This window comes from Artemia sp. Qi Xiang Cuo, chromosome 6, assembly GCF_049724085.1.
Source record: "Artemia sp. Qi Xiang Cuo chromosome 6, ASM4972408v1, whole genome shotgun sequence".
NCBI classification, from domain to species: Eukaryota; Metazoa; Arthropoda; class Branchiopoda; order Anostraca; family Artemiidae; genus Artemia; species Artemia sp. Qi Xiang Cuo.
Window position 1 is genome coordinate 32735297 of NC_142799.1, and position 14988 is coordinate 32750284.

The following is a 14988-nucleotide window of genomic DNA, read 5'->3' on the forward strand; positions in this document are numbered from 1 at the left end:
GTGTGAATGAAATAAACAGATAAGGTTTTTATTCAATAATTGGTGCATAGTTATGCAATTTTGTTTATATATAAGCTTTATTAGTGCTCATTAAAGAACACGGGTCTGTCGTTTAAGGTTGACAAAAAAAACATGTTGATGCACAGTTTTTTCTCTGCTTCAAGGGAAGGTCCTCTGATCCAATATCTCCCTCCTTTGTGTGCAGGTATGTTTTAAAATTAGAGAAAAATTACCTTAAACTCATGTTTACAGCCAAATGTTCCATCTGGTTTCACTATTTCAGCAACAAAATACATTGCACCATCTTGCTTCTCAAAAAAAACCCTGCATCTTTTGGTTACTGAGTGGCCGATAAAGTTCTTATTAAACTTTTCAAAGTGAATTTGCAGTACAATCATTGTCATACAAATTGCGTACTATCTACTCTTGTTCACAAACAATCACTAACTCGATAGCTCGAAAACTATTCCAGACACCTTTGCTTCAATTTGAAATCTGTAAAAGCAGGTAATGTAAAGCTGAAATTACGAAAAATAAAATGTAATAGCACTGTAACTAATTGGGAATGGCATTTTCTATCTGAGTCACAACACTTATCTGGGAACCAACTATCAACTAAATTTATGAGTTCTTTAAATAACACTAAAAAAGAATTGCAAGGTACCATAACAAATTGTAAGGTGCCACAGTTTTCTATCACTTTTTTTTCGCTTGTTACAAAATTATTAAGTACCCAGGGTATTGCCACATTTTAATCCATATTGCTGTGCTGAAACGAGAAAACAAAAAAGTGGAACTAATTCTATAAATTTGATAACATTTTTTGTCATTAAATATTGAAACGTTAGCAATCTATTGATTTTTTTCGAAAGTAAAAATATATGCATGGAATTGACTATAACCCCACATAATTTAGCATAGTTATTCAGCATCTATTTGGCAAGAACAAGAAGCTAGTTACGTCGTTGCGTTTTTTTAAAAACTAAATGTATCTTGAACACTATACTTCTTTCATAGCATCTACAACAAATAAACTATAATAATCAAAATGACTGGGAAAAACAAATAAAAATAAACTGAGTATTTAATGTACACTGATATTCCTAATATACACTGATATTATTCAGGGAAATTCAGCAATTCAAAATTCTACTTCACCGTCACTTCTGTTTTTATTTTTCAATGTTGCAAATTTAAAAGAAGTTATTTGTAACATATTTCGTTTCAGTTAAGCGCAAATGACGCAACAAGCTTTGGACTTTGTAGTTAGGGAAGGCAGAAAAGGGCAGTAGCCAAACTCCTGTTTGTAGTAATTTTTGTTCATTTAAACTTGAATTGAACGTTCAGTTTATTTTTTTCTCGTTTTGCGATTTATTTAATTTTTCTTCGTTTTTGGTTTTAGGAATTTTTCGTTGTTTTGAGCCTCAATTATTATAGGAATTAATTGATAATGTTCTCAAGTTAAATGTGGCTTGGTGCTTGTCAATTAAACAAAACAAACAACAATTACACTTAGGTTAGATCTCAGAAAACCAGTTTCATAGCCACAAAGACAAAAGACGGGTGCCAGAATGCATTGGACTTTTAGGTTAGGGGTGCTGTCCAAATACTTTACCCCCCCCTCTAATGTGCAAATATTTAGCCCAAAATATACTATTATATAAACTAAAGGTTATATGAAGGTTATATTTCATTAGAATTAACCTAACTTCACTTCTTGGGGATGTTTCATTTAATTAACAATTGCCTATGGCTCTTCATTTCCTTTGAAAAACTTTTTTTCGAAAAGTTTTTTTTTAAGTAATTCTTGGTCGTTTTTTATTGCCCCAGCTTTGTTTTTTATCAATATAATGAATATGCCACGCTGATGATATGGACATACTTGCTGAGTCTGTTACAAATGTCCAGGCCATGATTAATGAAGTAGCAAGCAGAGCGCTTTTGACTGGCCTCCAAATAAGTCTACCGAAGACGAAATGATGCGGACAGCTGGGATGGATGACACCCTTGTGACCCTAAATGGTAGTCAAATCGAGGAAACGCATTGGAACGCAATTGGAAACGCATTGGAACGCAATTGGAAACACAGCAAAATCTCTCCACGCAAAAAGGTCCGACTTTGCCAAGCCATGGTACTCTCTGTTCTTCTCTATGGATGTGAAACTTGATCACTGAAAGCAGCAGAAGCGTCAATCTTGGACGTATTTCATCACAAATGCCTGCAATATATACTAGGCATTCGCCTCTCAGACAGAGTCGCAAAAACATGGCTCGCGACAGTCAAGGCTGATCTAGAGCCTATTGTGGGTTTCCGAAAATTTAGGTGATGCTAAGATCGTCACTGGCTTGAAATTATGAAGCCTGCCACCCTCAAGAAAAATCTCAGGAAAGAAACATGTCGTTAACTGCTGGGCACCACGACGAGCCTGGATGCGGCTTGAACGTACAACAAGTACACGTAAAGTAAGTACGTCATATTTATGAATTCATTCGAAGAGCATATAAAAATTAGTGTTGGGCGATATTTGATATCGATATTGATATATCAATATATAGGACCAAATATCGATATCAAAACGTATTATCGAAACCGATATTTATTAGGGGTCTAACTCCCTACATTCCCCGCGGAAAATCCACCACATAAAAATTCTGCAAATTTTCAGCATACATCTTCAAGATTCTTTGCAGGTTTGAATTCTTTCATTTATAATTGATTTTATATATCCTTATCTTACCCTGGAATTTTTTTTTCGCAAGAATTCACTTCCAGCTCCCGAGTCAGATACGTGTGAATTATTACCAACTGAGAATGAAAAGTTCACAACAAATGATGTTATAATGAAAAGTTTTGATTTTGAATGTTATCAAAGCTAAACTAGCCGATAAGACAGGCTGAATTTTCTCAGTCTGAACAATTCTGACAAGAAAAAGGAGCTATCTGTCACAGATAACTTAAGATAAGGTAATCTATCTTAATTGTAACTATGCATGCATAATATATATAAATATAAATATATATATATATACATATATATATATATATATATATATATATATATATATATATATATATATATATATATATATATATATATATATATATATAGAGTATCTACTGAGTCACCTTCTCAGTAGTCAGTAGGGGCCCTCCCCAGACCACTCACCACGTCCCCAGGTGGCGGATTGGGGAACGTCCTATAGATATGTAGGGTACCTCCATAAAGGAAGGCGTGAGCCAAGGGAGGACCTAGCCCCTGGGGGTCCATAATTGAAACTAGGGTACCCTCACACGGGGGTCATAAATACAGGCGGAGGAGGAAGAAGGCCCCTCTGACGCACACTGAGCAGGGCACACCGGCGTATGGACACGTCCCGCTAGTTGCGAACCTTTTTCCAGCAATGGGTTAAATTGTATGGTACTGCAGGATGCCATCGTGGGAGGATCCTCTCCTGGAGGACAACTGCGAAAGGGCGGAAGATCCAGACTTTGACAACAGCCTCTGCAAGTTGGATAGGCACTGGGGGTTTAGGCCTCTCGGTCAGGGATTGGCGTCCCTGCCCCTAGCCGAGCCGAAGAAACCGGTTGGGCCGTGGCCTAGCAAGTCACTCCCGTAGAAAAAGAATATGCTAAAGAAACGTCAGTGAAAAGCCTCGGATCAAATCCCAATATGATGATGACCCATGCATGCCCCTCGACCAGATTTCTGAACGCGAATAAACCAGTACGAATAGTATTTTGGAATGTATGGATCATGTCGGCTCTTTCAAAAACTGAGCAAGTTCTACAAGAGTGCAAAAACTTTCGGCTTGACATCCTCACAGTGACCGAAGCATGATGGAAAGGCTGTGGAGAAAAGAAGCTCAAAGCAGTAAACAGCAACACGACTTACACAGTTCTGTACAGCAGTAAACTGGACAGACATAAAGCTTGAGTCAGAATTAAATTGACCCCAAATGCAGAAAAAACTCTTTGCACGTGGAAGCCAATTAACGAGATAATCATGTATGCACGATTTGTTCCTAGAGATGCACAGCTGTCACTAGTCATATTCTATGCACCAACAAATGATGCCAACGAAGCCTCGGAAGACGATTTTTATGAAACCCTCTAGTCATTCCTAGACTCCATCCCTCAGAAGTGCGGACGTCGGGTCGGACCATGAACTTCTTGTAGCAGCACACAAGTAGAAACTGCGCTCCAGCAGATCTCGACAACCAAACAATTACAAAGAAATTGCGACTTGGAGAAGCTCAGAATCAAAGATGTTAGGAGACAATTCAGCGTTCAACCCTCGTACAGATTTAAGGCACTCTTCTATATAGCGGAAGACTTAGAAAAACCGTGAATGAGTGTGCAAAAGTACTATACAGAAACTGCTGAAGAGATTCTTGGCTTTAAAAAGTCAATAAAGAAACTGTGGATATCTCAGAAGACATTGGACTTGATCGAAGACCGCAGAGCATGCTCAGTAATGATCCTTCTGCTGATGTCATGAAAGACATAGTGTATAAAGAAATGGACAGAGAAGTGAAAAAAAGTGCTAGATCAGACAAGCAAGAGCACCTCAATGAGAAAGCAAGAATGGCAGAAGAGGCAGCCCGACGTGATGACACGAGAGCTGTGTATCGCCTAACTAAAGAAATCATTGGGAAGACCAACGTACAAGATAGACCAGTAAAAAAGGAAAACGGAAGACTGCTAACTGATCCAGATGACCGGAAAAATAGATGGGCGGATTACTTCGAAAGCCTTCTCAATCGCCTGTCACCTTCTGTTCCACCAGATATTCCGGACAGCCCATTTTTGGATCTCTTCATTAATGAAGACGAGCCAACGGCGAATGAGATCCTTTCAGCCTCGTATAAGCTGAAGAATGGAAAATCTCCGGGTAGTGACCATATATTTGGAGAAATGGTCAATTCATCAATCCACAGGTCCCTTTCAGTGTGGCTAGGCTTCTTTTCCCTCCTCTGGCAAAAAGAAAGTCCCCAAAGACTAAAGAACAAGAACCATTATTAAATTGTTCAAAAAAGAAGACGCGACAGTCTATGGCAATTACGGAGGCATCAACCTCCTCTCGACACCCGGAAAACTCTTCTGCATAATCATCCTGACAGGACTTCAAGCTGCCTTAGACCCGCATTTACGCGAGGAGCAACATGGTTTCCACCCAAAAAGATCTTGCGCCGATCTGATATTCACACTGCGCATCATGCTTGAAGAATCAAATGAGTGGAGACAAGGTCGGAAACCCAATTATGGAGGCCCAATACTATGGAGGATCCTGATCTTCTACGGTATTCCTGAAAAGCTGGTTCACCTTATCATGGCAATGTACGAAGACACGGAATGCTGCGTGAGAACCTCTGAAGGAAATACAAGATATTTCAAAGTGATGACAGGTGTCAAACAAGGATGCGTATTGTCTCCATTCCTCTTTATTCTCATAGTGGACTGCATATTCAGACAAATTGATGGATATGGGATCAGAATTGCAGGCAAACTAGTCAAAGATCTCGACTTTGCAGACGATGTTGGATTGATGGAGAAAGACAAAAGCAAACTTCAAGACTTTTTATGCAAGTTAGCTAAAAGAGCCGAGCAGTTTGGGTTACATATCAACGCCCCCAAAACCAAAGCGATGTCAACCACTAACTCACCGATGAATATCCAGTTGGGGACTGAAAGCATAGAGCAAGTCACCGACTTCCGATATCTTGGTAGCACAGTCTCGTTTAGTGGCAATTCTGAAAAAGAGCTGAGAACACGAATAGCCCTGGTAAGCTCGGCATTTCAATGACTTCGACCAGTCTGGAGATCAGCAAAGTACTCACTCCAGCTAAAACTTCGCCTTTTCAGAAACAACATCCTTTCAATCTTGACGTACACGATGGAATGCTTAAAACTCACAGCTGAGCAAGAAACACGACTGCATATGAAAACAACTGTCTTCAACGTATCATGAATATTAACCGGAAGGGTAGGGTAACAAACTTGGAAATTCGCCACTACACAAACCAGCCTGATGTCGCTAATGTATTCTGGCAACGAAGATGGCACTATCTTGGCCATGTTAACCGTACGCCAGGATCGACACTGTCTAATATGCTTCTCCAGTGGCAACCAGAAGACACGCGTCAACGAGGAAGGCCCAAAAACAGGCTTCACAGGACATATGAGCGGGAGAGGAGAGCCCATCATGCATCCTTAATCCACGAGTGGGAGGACATCTACGCCGCAGCTCATTTCCGGGATGATTGGAGGCTGTTAACGGATGCCCTATGTGCCTCTGGAGGTACAGGAGGAACTAAAGACTAAGGTAAGGGATATATATATATATATATATATATATATATATATATATACATATATATGAGCTATATATATACTGCTGATGCTATTAAGGCTCACCTTATGAAAATTGCCACTGAATCATACTCTAAATTTGATTGTGGGGGTGCTATTAATGATACTGCTGAATTGTTGCCTCTTGTCAAAAAGGCTAGAAATATTGTGAATTTTTCAGACGTAGTGTTGTAGCTACCGACAAGTTGCGCCAGGTTCAAATCTCTATTGACAATGTTTGTACCAAACAACTAAAACCTGATGTGACCACTAGATGGAATTCGCTTCTCACTATGTTGCGCTGTCTACAAGATTTAAAAGAGTCAGTAACAAGTTTGCTTGTGCTTCTCGGTAAAGTGGACCATACCCACTGATAGTTAGTGGGGTGTTATTTCAAACGTGATTGCGGTGCTTACACCCTTTGAAGAGAAAACTATTGAGCTCTCTTCTGAAAGATTTCCTTTCATCTCGAAAGCCCTGCCTTTGTCTAATATTTTGAGACGCCACCTTGTTCAGGTAGATTTTGGCGGATTCTCAGATGTGGCTGATGAGCTTCAAAAGGTTTTGCTGAATAAAATGCATTGTAGGTTTCTAAGCCTTGGTCAAGTCACATCCATTATAATTGCCACATATCTTGACCCGCGTTTCAAGAAAATGTATATTTCACCTGACGATCTTCTACAAGTTGAGATCAAAATTGCAAACGAGATTGATTTGGCCTTGCTGGCTGCTGAATCTCGATCAGAAGATACAAGTACCATCGCAGTCCCTGCGATGCAGTCATATCAGAATAAAGCCAGTTTGTGGGGCTCATACGATAAAGTCCTTATAGTCAATGCAGGACATGCTTCGACAGCAGCCGAATAAAATCATGGATCTGCAAACTTTCAATAGGGAGCTAATAGTTTCAAGAGAAACTTGTCCACTCAAGTAGTTAGATGTCTCTTGCTATTGGGTCCCAAAAATACCTGTACAAAGTTGCAATGAAATTCATGCATGTGCCCGCTACCAGTGTCCCTTCTGAAAGAGTGTTTTACAAGGCTGGTCAGATAATCACTGAATGGCGGAACTGACTCTCAGGGAAAAACATTGACATGCTGTTGTTTTTGAATAGCCAGTAGTTTATTTTTCTCTTTTCGTGAGCCCAAATAATTCCGAATCTGGATTTGTATTATATTCATTTATGCAATTGAAGTTTTTTTTTAATGATTAATTTTATATTATTTGAATTTGCAAAAAAAAATTAGGTACTTGTTAAGAATCCAGTAGTCACGCGATAAGTGAAGTTTCGTTAATGCTAATGAAATAAAACAAAATAGGATGAAAATATAATAGTTTAAAAACAAATTTGGTCTATATATTTGCACATTAGGGTGGGTGGGGGTAAAGCATAGCATATATTAAATACGTAAACTAATCTAGCCTAACCCAACCTAGGTACCTTTTATCCCCCAAAACCCAAAAAAACTAAAGTTTAAATATAGTTCCTGGAGTCCGAAACCCTTTGTCAAGGAGGCACACTTGTGCCTCTTTAAAGAGGTGACCCACCACAATGTTAAGCGATTTCCGGTCCTAGCGGTCGCAGAGAGACAGCGGTGATCGCATTTTGTAGCCCAAGCTCCAACTAAGAAACGTGCAAAATTTCACCCCCCCTCCAACTTTATCTTCATGGGTAAAAGTGGGCTGGAAGTTTCGACCCTAAGACCACAGCCCCCCTTTAACGTTGTCCGATTGGGCTGAAATTTAGAAGTTAAGCTTTCCTAGGGCCCGGGAGCTTATCCTCGAAATTTCAGCTCAATCCGATCACTCCTTCTCTGTTTTCCAAAAAACAAATATAGCCACTTAAAGTTCATTTCTCTTTTTTTTTTTTTCAGCCACGCCTACAGGCCACAGTTGGCAACGGATCCAGGTGAATGAGGACTCATTCGAAGCGGAATTCAACCTGTTAGGGCCTTTTGATATTTTCAGACCGAAAAAATTATCCCCCGAATTTACATTTACGAAAAACCTCGTTTTCCTATAAGAGCCCATGTTAATTTTTCCCACCACAGCCCCCCTTTAACGTTGTCTGATTAGACTGAAATTTGGACGATAAGCTGCTCTGAGGCCCGAGGGTTTATTCTCAAAATTTAAGCTCAATCCGATCCTTCCTTCCCTATTTTCCAAAAACCAAATATTAAGATTTGCGAGGATTTACTTGCGTCAAAAATATATGCGAGATACTCAAATAATATAACAAGTGTCTCTGTGGTACAATGGTCGCTGTTCCTGACTGTCAGGCAGAAGATCCGGGTTCGATTCCCTGTCAGAGAAAATTTTTGATATACTGAATTTAAATTTTAAAAAAGAAACTCAGTTTCTTTTTCATTCAAAATGTATTAACTCTTTTGGCTCAACAGGTATCTCCAGAAGAGCATCACTATCGGCCTTCAGGTTACCGGTAAGTCACAACAGTTTTGAAAACATGTCACCTACCCACATGCTTAAAGACAAATGGAAAAAAAAATTTTTGTGTGCATTTGATTTGAGTATTCAGGAACTAAAAGCCTTAACACAAGAATCTTCAAGAGCGGGGGGTTTGGGAGGCGACAGCACCCCATCTTTAACTCCTGAAAAGATCAGCTAACAGTTAGTCAAGCAATAATAAATAATAAACTGTACAAAAACGTGCAGAAATTATTTGAAAAAAACTACGTTTTCTAAAGAGCTAAAGAGGCTGAGTCACAAGTTCGAACCTTAAAACGTACAGGGATTAGGAGGTGCAGTTGGGGGGCTGCCACCCCCCAAAACCCCGCTTCTGTATATGAAAGGGGCTGTGCTCTCCTCAACGCCTCTCTCTGTACGCTCAAGTTTGACTTTCTCACACCTCTTTTTTTTAAACAATAAAAACTTTAGCGTAAAGAGCGAGGCGTTGAAAAGGGCACAGCCCCTTTCATATACGGAAGCGGGGGTTTGGGGGGCGGCAGTCCCCCAACTGCACCTCCTAATCCCTGTACGTTTTAAGGTACAAACTTGTGACTCAGCCTATTTAACTCTTTAGAAAACGTACTTTTTTTCAAATAATTTATATAGCGTCTCATATAAGTACCGGGTAATGCCTATCTGTTCTCCCAATACAATTCTCGCGTGACTACTGGATTCTTAACAAGTTCCAAATGTTATACAAAATACTCTTCATTTGCCATTTGCGTTACTAAACTTCGGCAAACCCATGAGATAGCAAAAAACTGATCCAAAATATCGATATCGATATATTGAAAGTAAAAATATCAATATATCAATTAATCAAAATATCACCCAACACTAATAACAATTCTTACTTCATAATATGCAGAATAACTTTAGCTAACATATTTTGCATGCAAACCCACTATACTTTATCCCCACCCCCCTATTGAGTGGTGGCTGACCTAATTGGGAGCTTCGGCGTCGGCTGACCGTCTCAAGGACAAAGAGAAGTTCATTATTAACACGATTCTTGACCTAGTTCATTTTAGTTCATTATTAACGCGATTATTGAGGACACTGGTCAGTTGGCTTGGACTAGTGACATAATATACTTTCCACCATGGATGTTCAATAATCATTTCAGATTGTTAGAAGGGGTACAACAAAAGTGAGCTGGAACAAGCAGGTTTCACTCATTTGAAAGTGAATCACAAAAATAATTTTGTTGACCCAGAAACCGGCACATCTACCCAAAAGTAGAGAGAATGTCGGGCTCCGCTAAGTGGAGGAACAAACGGCACCAAGGTACATCCCGCCATCATTATTGGAGCAACCCACCTAAAATACGCAATATTTTCTGTTCGTTTTAAGTTTTAATGTTACTACTTACTTTCAATTGAAGAAACTTGTTTTTTCGTTTATTTTCTGATCGTTTTTTAAATAATGCCAGGAAATCTGGCTAAACCTCCACGGAAAAATCCCTCCTCCCCACAGATTGGTAGTTTTGTTGAAATTAGAGTGTTTGATAATTGCCCAATGAGCCATATGTCTGTTTCAGTTCTTTTAGTTGGTTTTAATATTGCATCAGTACTGTCACTTGTACAAACCATGCAGTCCATGCTGTCACTCATTGCTGTGTCAGTGTCAGTGTATCTTCAACAAAGTATGAGATTAATAAAGTTACCTATATCAGTGTGAAGCATAATTAATATATTGCAGTTCATAAAACTAATAAAAACCTGAAATTTGCATTTTCACTCACATTGCATAGAACAAAAATAACGTCCTGTGCTGAAATGTATTGTGGGAAGCCTGCAGATAAATAAGTAAAAAAGTCCAGCAGTTCAGAAAGCTATCATGCTGTATTATAGTGTAGTGCTGATTTTTGAAATGTTGAAAACTGTGCAAGGCATGCAGCATTGAGCAATGAGCATGCAGTAACCAAAAACTTTAACCTCTTGTAGGGACCTCTTAATATTAATATATTTGGCTCTTTTTTGGGATTGTGTGGTATTTTAACAATAGAAACAAGATTAGGGGGTGCCTGCTGAAGAAATCCTACTTTGAAAAATAAGGACCACCCTACTAGACAGTTGGCCAAAAAAAAAACCTTTGGCAATTTGTCATCCCTCATCTGCAGAATGTGCCCTAGCCATCTCAACCTTTCTTTCATTATAGCCCCAGAAAGCAGGATTGAACCACATTTTTTGTACAGCCTACTATTTAAAATATGGTCAGTCATCTGGGTACCCCAAACAATATGTAGACAATTTCTATGGAAAACATCTAGCAAATTGACATCCACTTTTTAGAATTTTCTTTTAGTTTTGTATATATTGATGGGATCATCAGGGAGGGAGGGTTGCTTTGTTGTCAGGATAACAACAAATATATTGAAAAAGAACATTGTTATTTTATCAGCCCACTATGTTTTTTGAGAAGTGCTGCTAAACTGAAATTTTACCATATTTGGAAATTTGACTAATTTACCCTTCTATTCGTAGAGATGTGTGCACTTGCAGTTTCAAGTAGCCTAGCCTATAATAAATAGGCCAGGGTGAAAGCCTATTAAAAAAATGAAGTTTTGTTGGGGAGAAGTTACTAGTCAACAAGTTGAAAAATGAATTGTTTTCTGGGGCAATGTTTGTTTCCAGCTAGTTGGCAAATTTAAGTGTTGCTGGGGAGAAGTTATTAGTCAGCTAGTTGGAAAATAAATTGTTTTCTGGGGCAACGTTTCTTTCCACCTAATTGGCAAAATTAAGTATTACTAGGGATAAGTTATTAGTCAACAAGTTGGAAAATGAATTGTTTTCTGGGACAATGTTTCTTTCCAGCTAGTTGGCAAGGTAAAAATTTAGAATTGTGGCTCCTGGTAAGGAGACATGTTAAGAAAACAATTCTTACTTTAAAATATGTATAATGATCCTAGTTAACATATTATTCCAGGGGAGAACCTTTAATCCTCAAATCTTTCTTCTTTTTCTAACTTAAAAGAAAGAAATTTACATTTTTTCTATGCTGTAAAACCAATGTGCAAATCTTTTGAAATTGCTGCTATAAATTGTTAGTGTTCATCCTGTATAGATAGTGTTCATCCTAGTCATTGTTAATTCTGTTTTTTTTTTAATGATAGGTAGAGCAGTGGCAAAAATACAAAATATTGCCATAAATATACATGTACATACAGAGTATATACCCCCACCCCTTAATGTGCAAATATACATCCAAAATTGCATTTTGATTCTAAATATAACCTTCATTTACATCACAAATAAATTTTGCCTCTACCCCCCTGATGTACAAATATATACCCTGATTTGGGTCAATATCTAACAAATCATATTATTGAGTTAGGAATAAAGTGAATACACCATTTGATGCCTTTTTTTATGCTGATTACAAATATAATAAGCATTTCTATCAGAAATGAATTTCAGCCCAGCCCATTTATAGGCCAATCCAGGGTTAGGTTAGGTATAGCCTATCTAGGGGGGGGGGGGCTGAACTTCATTTCCAATAGAAATGCTTATTTTATTTGTAATCACCATAAAAAAAGTCATCAAATAGTGTATTCACTTTATTCCTAACTCAATAATATGATTTGGTAGATATTGACCCTGATTTGGATACATTTAGGGGTTGGGGTACAGTTCATTTGGTTATATTTAGGTTCAGAATGCAATTTTAGTTATATATTTGCACATTAGGGGGATGGGGATATATACTCTGTATGTATATGTATATTTATAGCAATATTTTGTATTTTCACCACTGCTTTATGTATCATTAAAAAAAACGGAATTAACATTGACTGGGATGAATGCTATCTATGAGAACAATTCATAGCAGCAATTTCAAAAGATTTAGGTATTGCATAGAGAGCATGGCAAAAATTGTAAATTTTTTCTTTTAAGTTGGAAAAAGAAGGAAAAAAGAGGAAAGACTTGTTGATAAAGGTTCTCCCCTTGGATAATATGAAAACTATGATCATTATATATAGGCCTATTTTAAAGTAAGAATTGTTTTCTTAACCTGTCTCCTTATCAGGAGCCACAATTCTAAATTTTTACCATTGTCAAAATTAAGTGTTGCTGGGGAGAAGTTATTAGTCAACTGATTGGAAAATAGGTAAAATTCTACTTTAGCTACTTTTGACTATCTTGGAAAGGGGTTAGGTTAAGAAGATGAAACTTTCAGGGATAGGTCTACAGGCAAAAGTATGTCCTAGGAAGGTATTTTAAACTACCCACCTCCACTCCTTCTCCCTCGAGAAGATTCTGACCTTTAAAAATATGTGAGTTATAGAAGTGAAACCTTGCAAAATAGATCTTCTGCTTAAATGAAGTACAAACAAAAAATTTTTCAGCTTCACAACTTTGCTCAATCCCAATTTATATGGTTTTAAAGATATGCAAATACATTTCCTAAATTTTTGAAATAAACTATTTATATGGCTTAAAATTCTGCTCAAATAACTGAAACTGCATTTTCAGAGCTAAAGCCAGAGAAAAAGAAACTGATAACTGAAAATTAATGTAAAATGTTGTTTTGTCAAAATTTCAATGGGTATAGACCTGTCATGTAGGCAAAATTTCACGACCCTCTAGAGGGAGAAGGAGTGGAGGTAGGTACTTCAAAATACCTTCCCGAGACATACTTTAGCCTGTAGACCCATCCCTGAAAGTTTCTTTTTTCTAACCTAACCCCATTCCAAGATAGCCAAAAGTAGCTAAAGTAGAATTTTACCAAAAATTTTTCCAACTAGATTGCAAAAATTTTTTTAGTTATAAGGAGATTAGATAGTACCATTTTATATAGCCTTATAAACTAGTTTTTTCCAATAGCCTAATCAGAGTGGATATACAACTAGGCTATGTCACTAGGATCATTATAAATATTTTAAGTAAGGAATGTTTTCTTAACATGTCTCCTTATCAATGGGCAAAATTGCAAACTTTTACCCTAGCCTGTAGGCTACAACATAGTAATCCATTAACACAAATAAAGTTGGCTAGGAATATGAGTAAACATAAGGGAGGAGTAGCACTCATTATATACAAAGTGAACATATAGCCAGGCAAGATACTTCTATGTATTTTACAATCATCCAATGCTTCATTATTGCAAAATCTTTGCTAAAGATTAGGGAGTGCAAAGAAGGATGAGTTTTCCTTTTTTTACCTTTCTTCTATAAATGTTTAACCGTACTTTCTAAAATTTGTAATTTGGCTCATTAGGAAGAAACACAAGAATTTTTGACGCACCATCTACTTTGTTAGAAATGAATCATTCACAATTCTTAATTGTCTTCAAACCCTGAAATACCAGGCTACGTTGGATTTACAAATCTTCCCAATCAAGTTCAACCTTTATAACCAACCAATCAAGTTCAACCTTTATAAGAAAATCGAAATATATTTTCTTGTGATTATTATTTCTTCTAATCAGCAGTTGTACTAAACCAATTCTGCTTAAGTCATCCTCAGGGCTATACTGTGGTGTTTATACTCCCCATAGTATAGTGCAGACGGTTTGATATCATCTATTTTCCCTTCTTGTTTTAGTTTTATTTTTGTGTTTAAAGCTTTTTCCAATAGGCAATGATTAGAAGTCCTCCAAAAAAAAAAAGGCCCCCCAGATCCCAAATCAAATTCCAGTGAAAGTGTCATAGTGAAAGATACCCATCCTGGCTGGTCAAGCACGCTATCTCAAAGTTCTAATGATAGCTTCAATTCGGAGAATAGGAAAATTATAAGTGTAGGGGCTAATGCAACCATAAATGATTATAATGGGTTTCAAGAGGTCCTCTCTAGAAGTTCTAAAAGGAAAAAAATCTCCCCAATTAAAAGCAGTTCCCCTCTCCCTGTTCAAGATCCTACCTCAAAAAACTTAGGAATTTACCTTAAAATTACTCCCACTGTCCCCTTTGAAATAAAAATGATCATTGCAATAAAATTTGCAATTTTTAAATTGCTAAAAGCAACGTTTTCTCTTAACATTAACCATGATGGATCTCTGCTAATAGCTGTAAAAGATCAGAAATCAGCAGATACAATAATTAACCTTAAATCCCTTCTGAATACCCCAATTATTGCATCTAATTGGAACCCAAAACAATCACCAACAAAAATGGTAGTTTATAATGTTCCCCCAGAGATATCTACTCAGGAGTTAAAAGAAGGCCTTTCAGA

General features: G+C 37.5%; 4 protein-coding genes across 8 annotated transcripts in view; 3 read left to right on the forward strand and 1 right to left on the reverse strand.

Annotated features, from left to right (window-relative positions):
- The window catches only part of LOC148951134 (leucine-rich repeat protein 1-like), a 37130-nt gene extending 23161 nt beyond the window's left edge, over positions 1-13969 (reverse strand). The window contains exons 1-3 of one of the 5 annotated variants that reach the window (XM_089090655.1): positions 13884-13946; positions 8862-8958; positions 234-495 (exon numbers count right to left, since the gene is read on the reverse strand). In XM_089090655.1, coding sequence (XP_088946781.1) covers positions 234-404 — 171 coding nt within the window. In that variant the 5' untranslated portion in view covers positions 405-495; positions 8862-8958; positions 13884-13946. Of the gene's footprint in view, positions 1-233; positions 496-8861; positions 8959-13758 lie in introns of all 5 variants that reach the window. The other 4 variants (XM_089090656.1, XM_089090651.1, XM_089090652.1 and 1 more) reach the window with 4 other exon arrangements.
- On the forward strand, positions 4466-5023 carry LOC148951135 (uncharacterized). The gene has a single exon (XM_089091004.1). It carries the CDS (start codon positions 4466-4468, stop codon positions 5021-5023), a length of 558 nt encoding a protein of 185 aa, XP_088947130.1.
- LOC148951136 (uncharacterized) lies at positions 5966-6322 on the forward strand. Its single transcript, XM_089091005.1, has one exon. The coding sequence runs from the start codon at positions 5966-5968 to the stop codon at positions 6320-6322; it is 357 nt and encodes a 118-aa protein (XP_088947131.1).
- The window catches only part of LOC148951137 (E3 ubiquitin-protein ligase RNF126-like), a 38977-nt gene continuing 31276 nt past the window's right edge, over positions 7288-14988 (forward strand). Inside the window, exon 1 of the mRNA XM_089091006.1 lies at positions 7288-7393. Coding sequence (XP_088947132.1) covers positions 7288-7393 — 106 coding nt within the window. The remainder of the gene's footprint in view (positions 7394-14988) is intronic.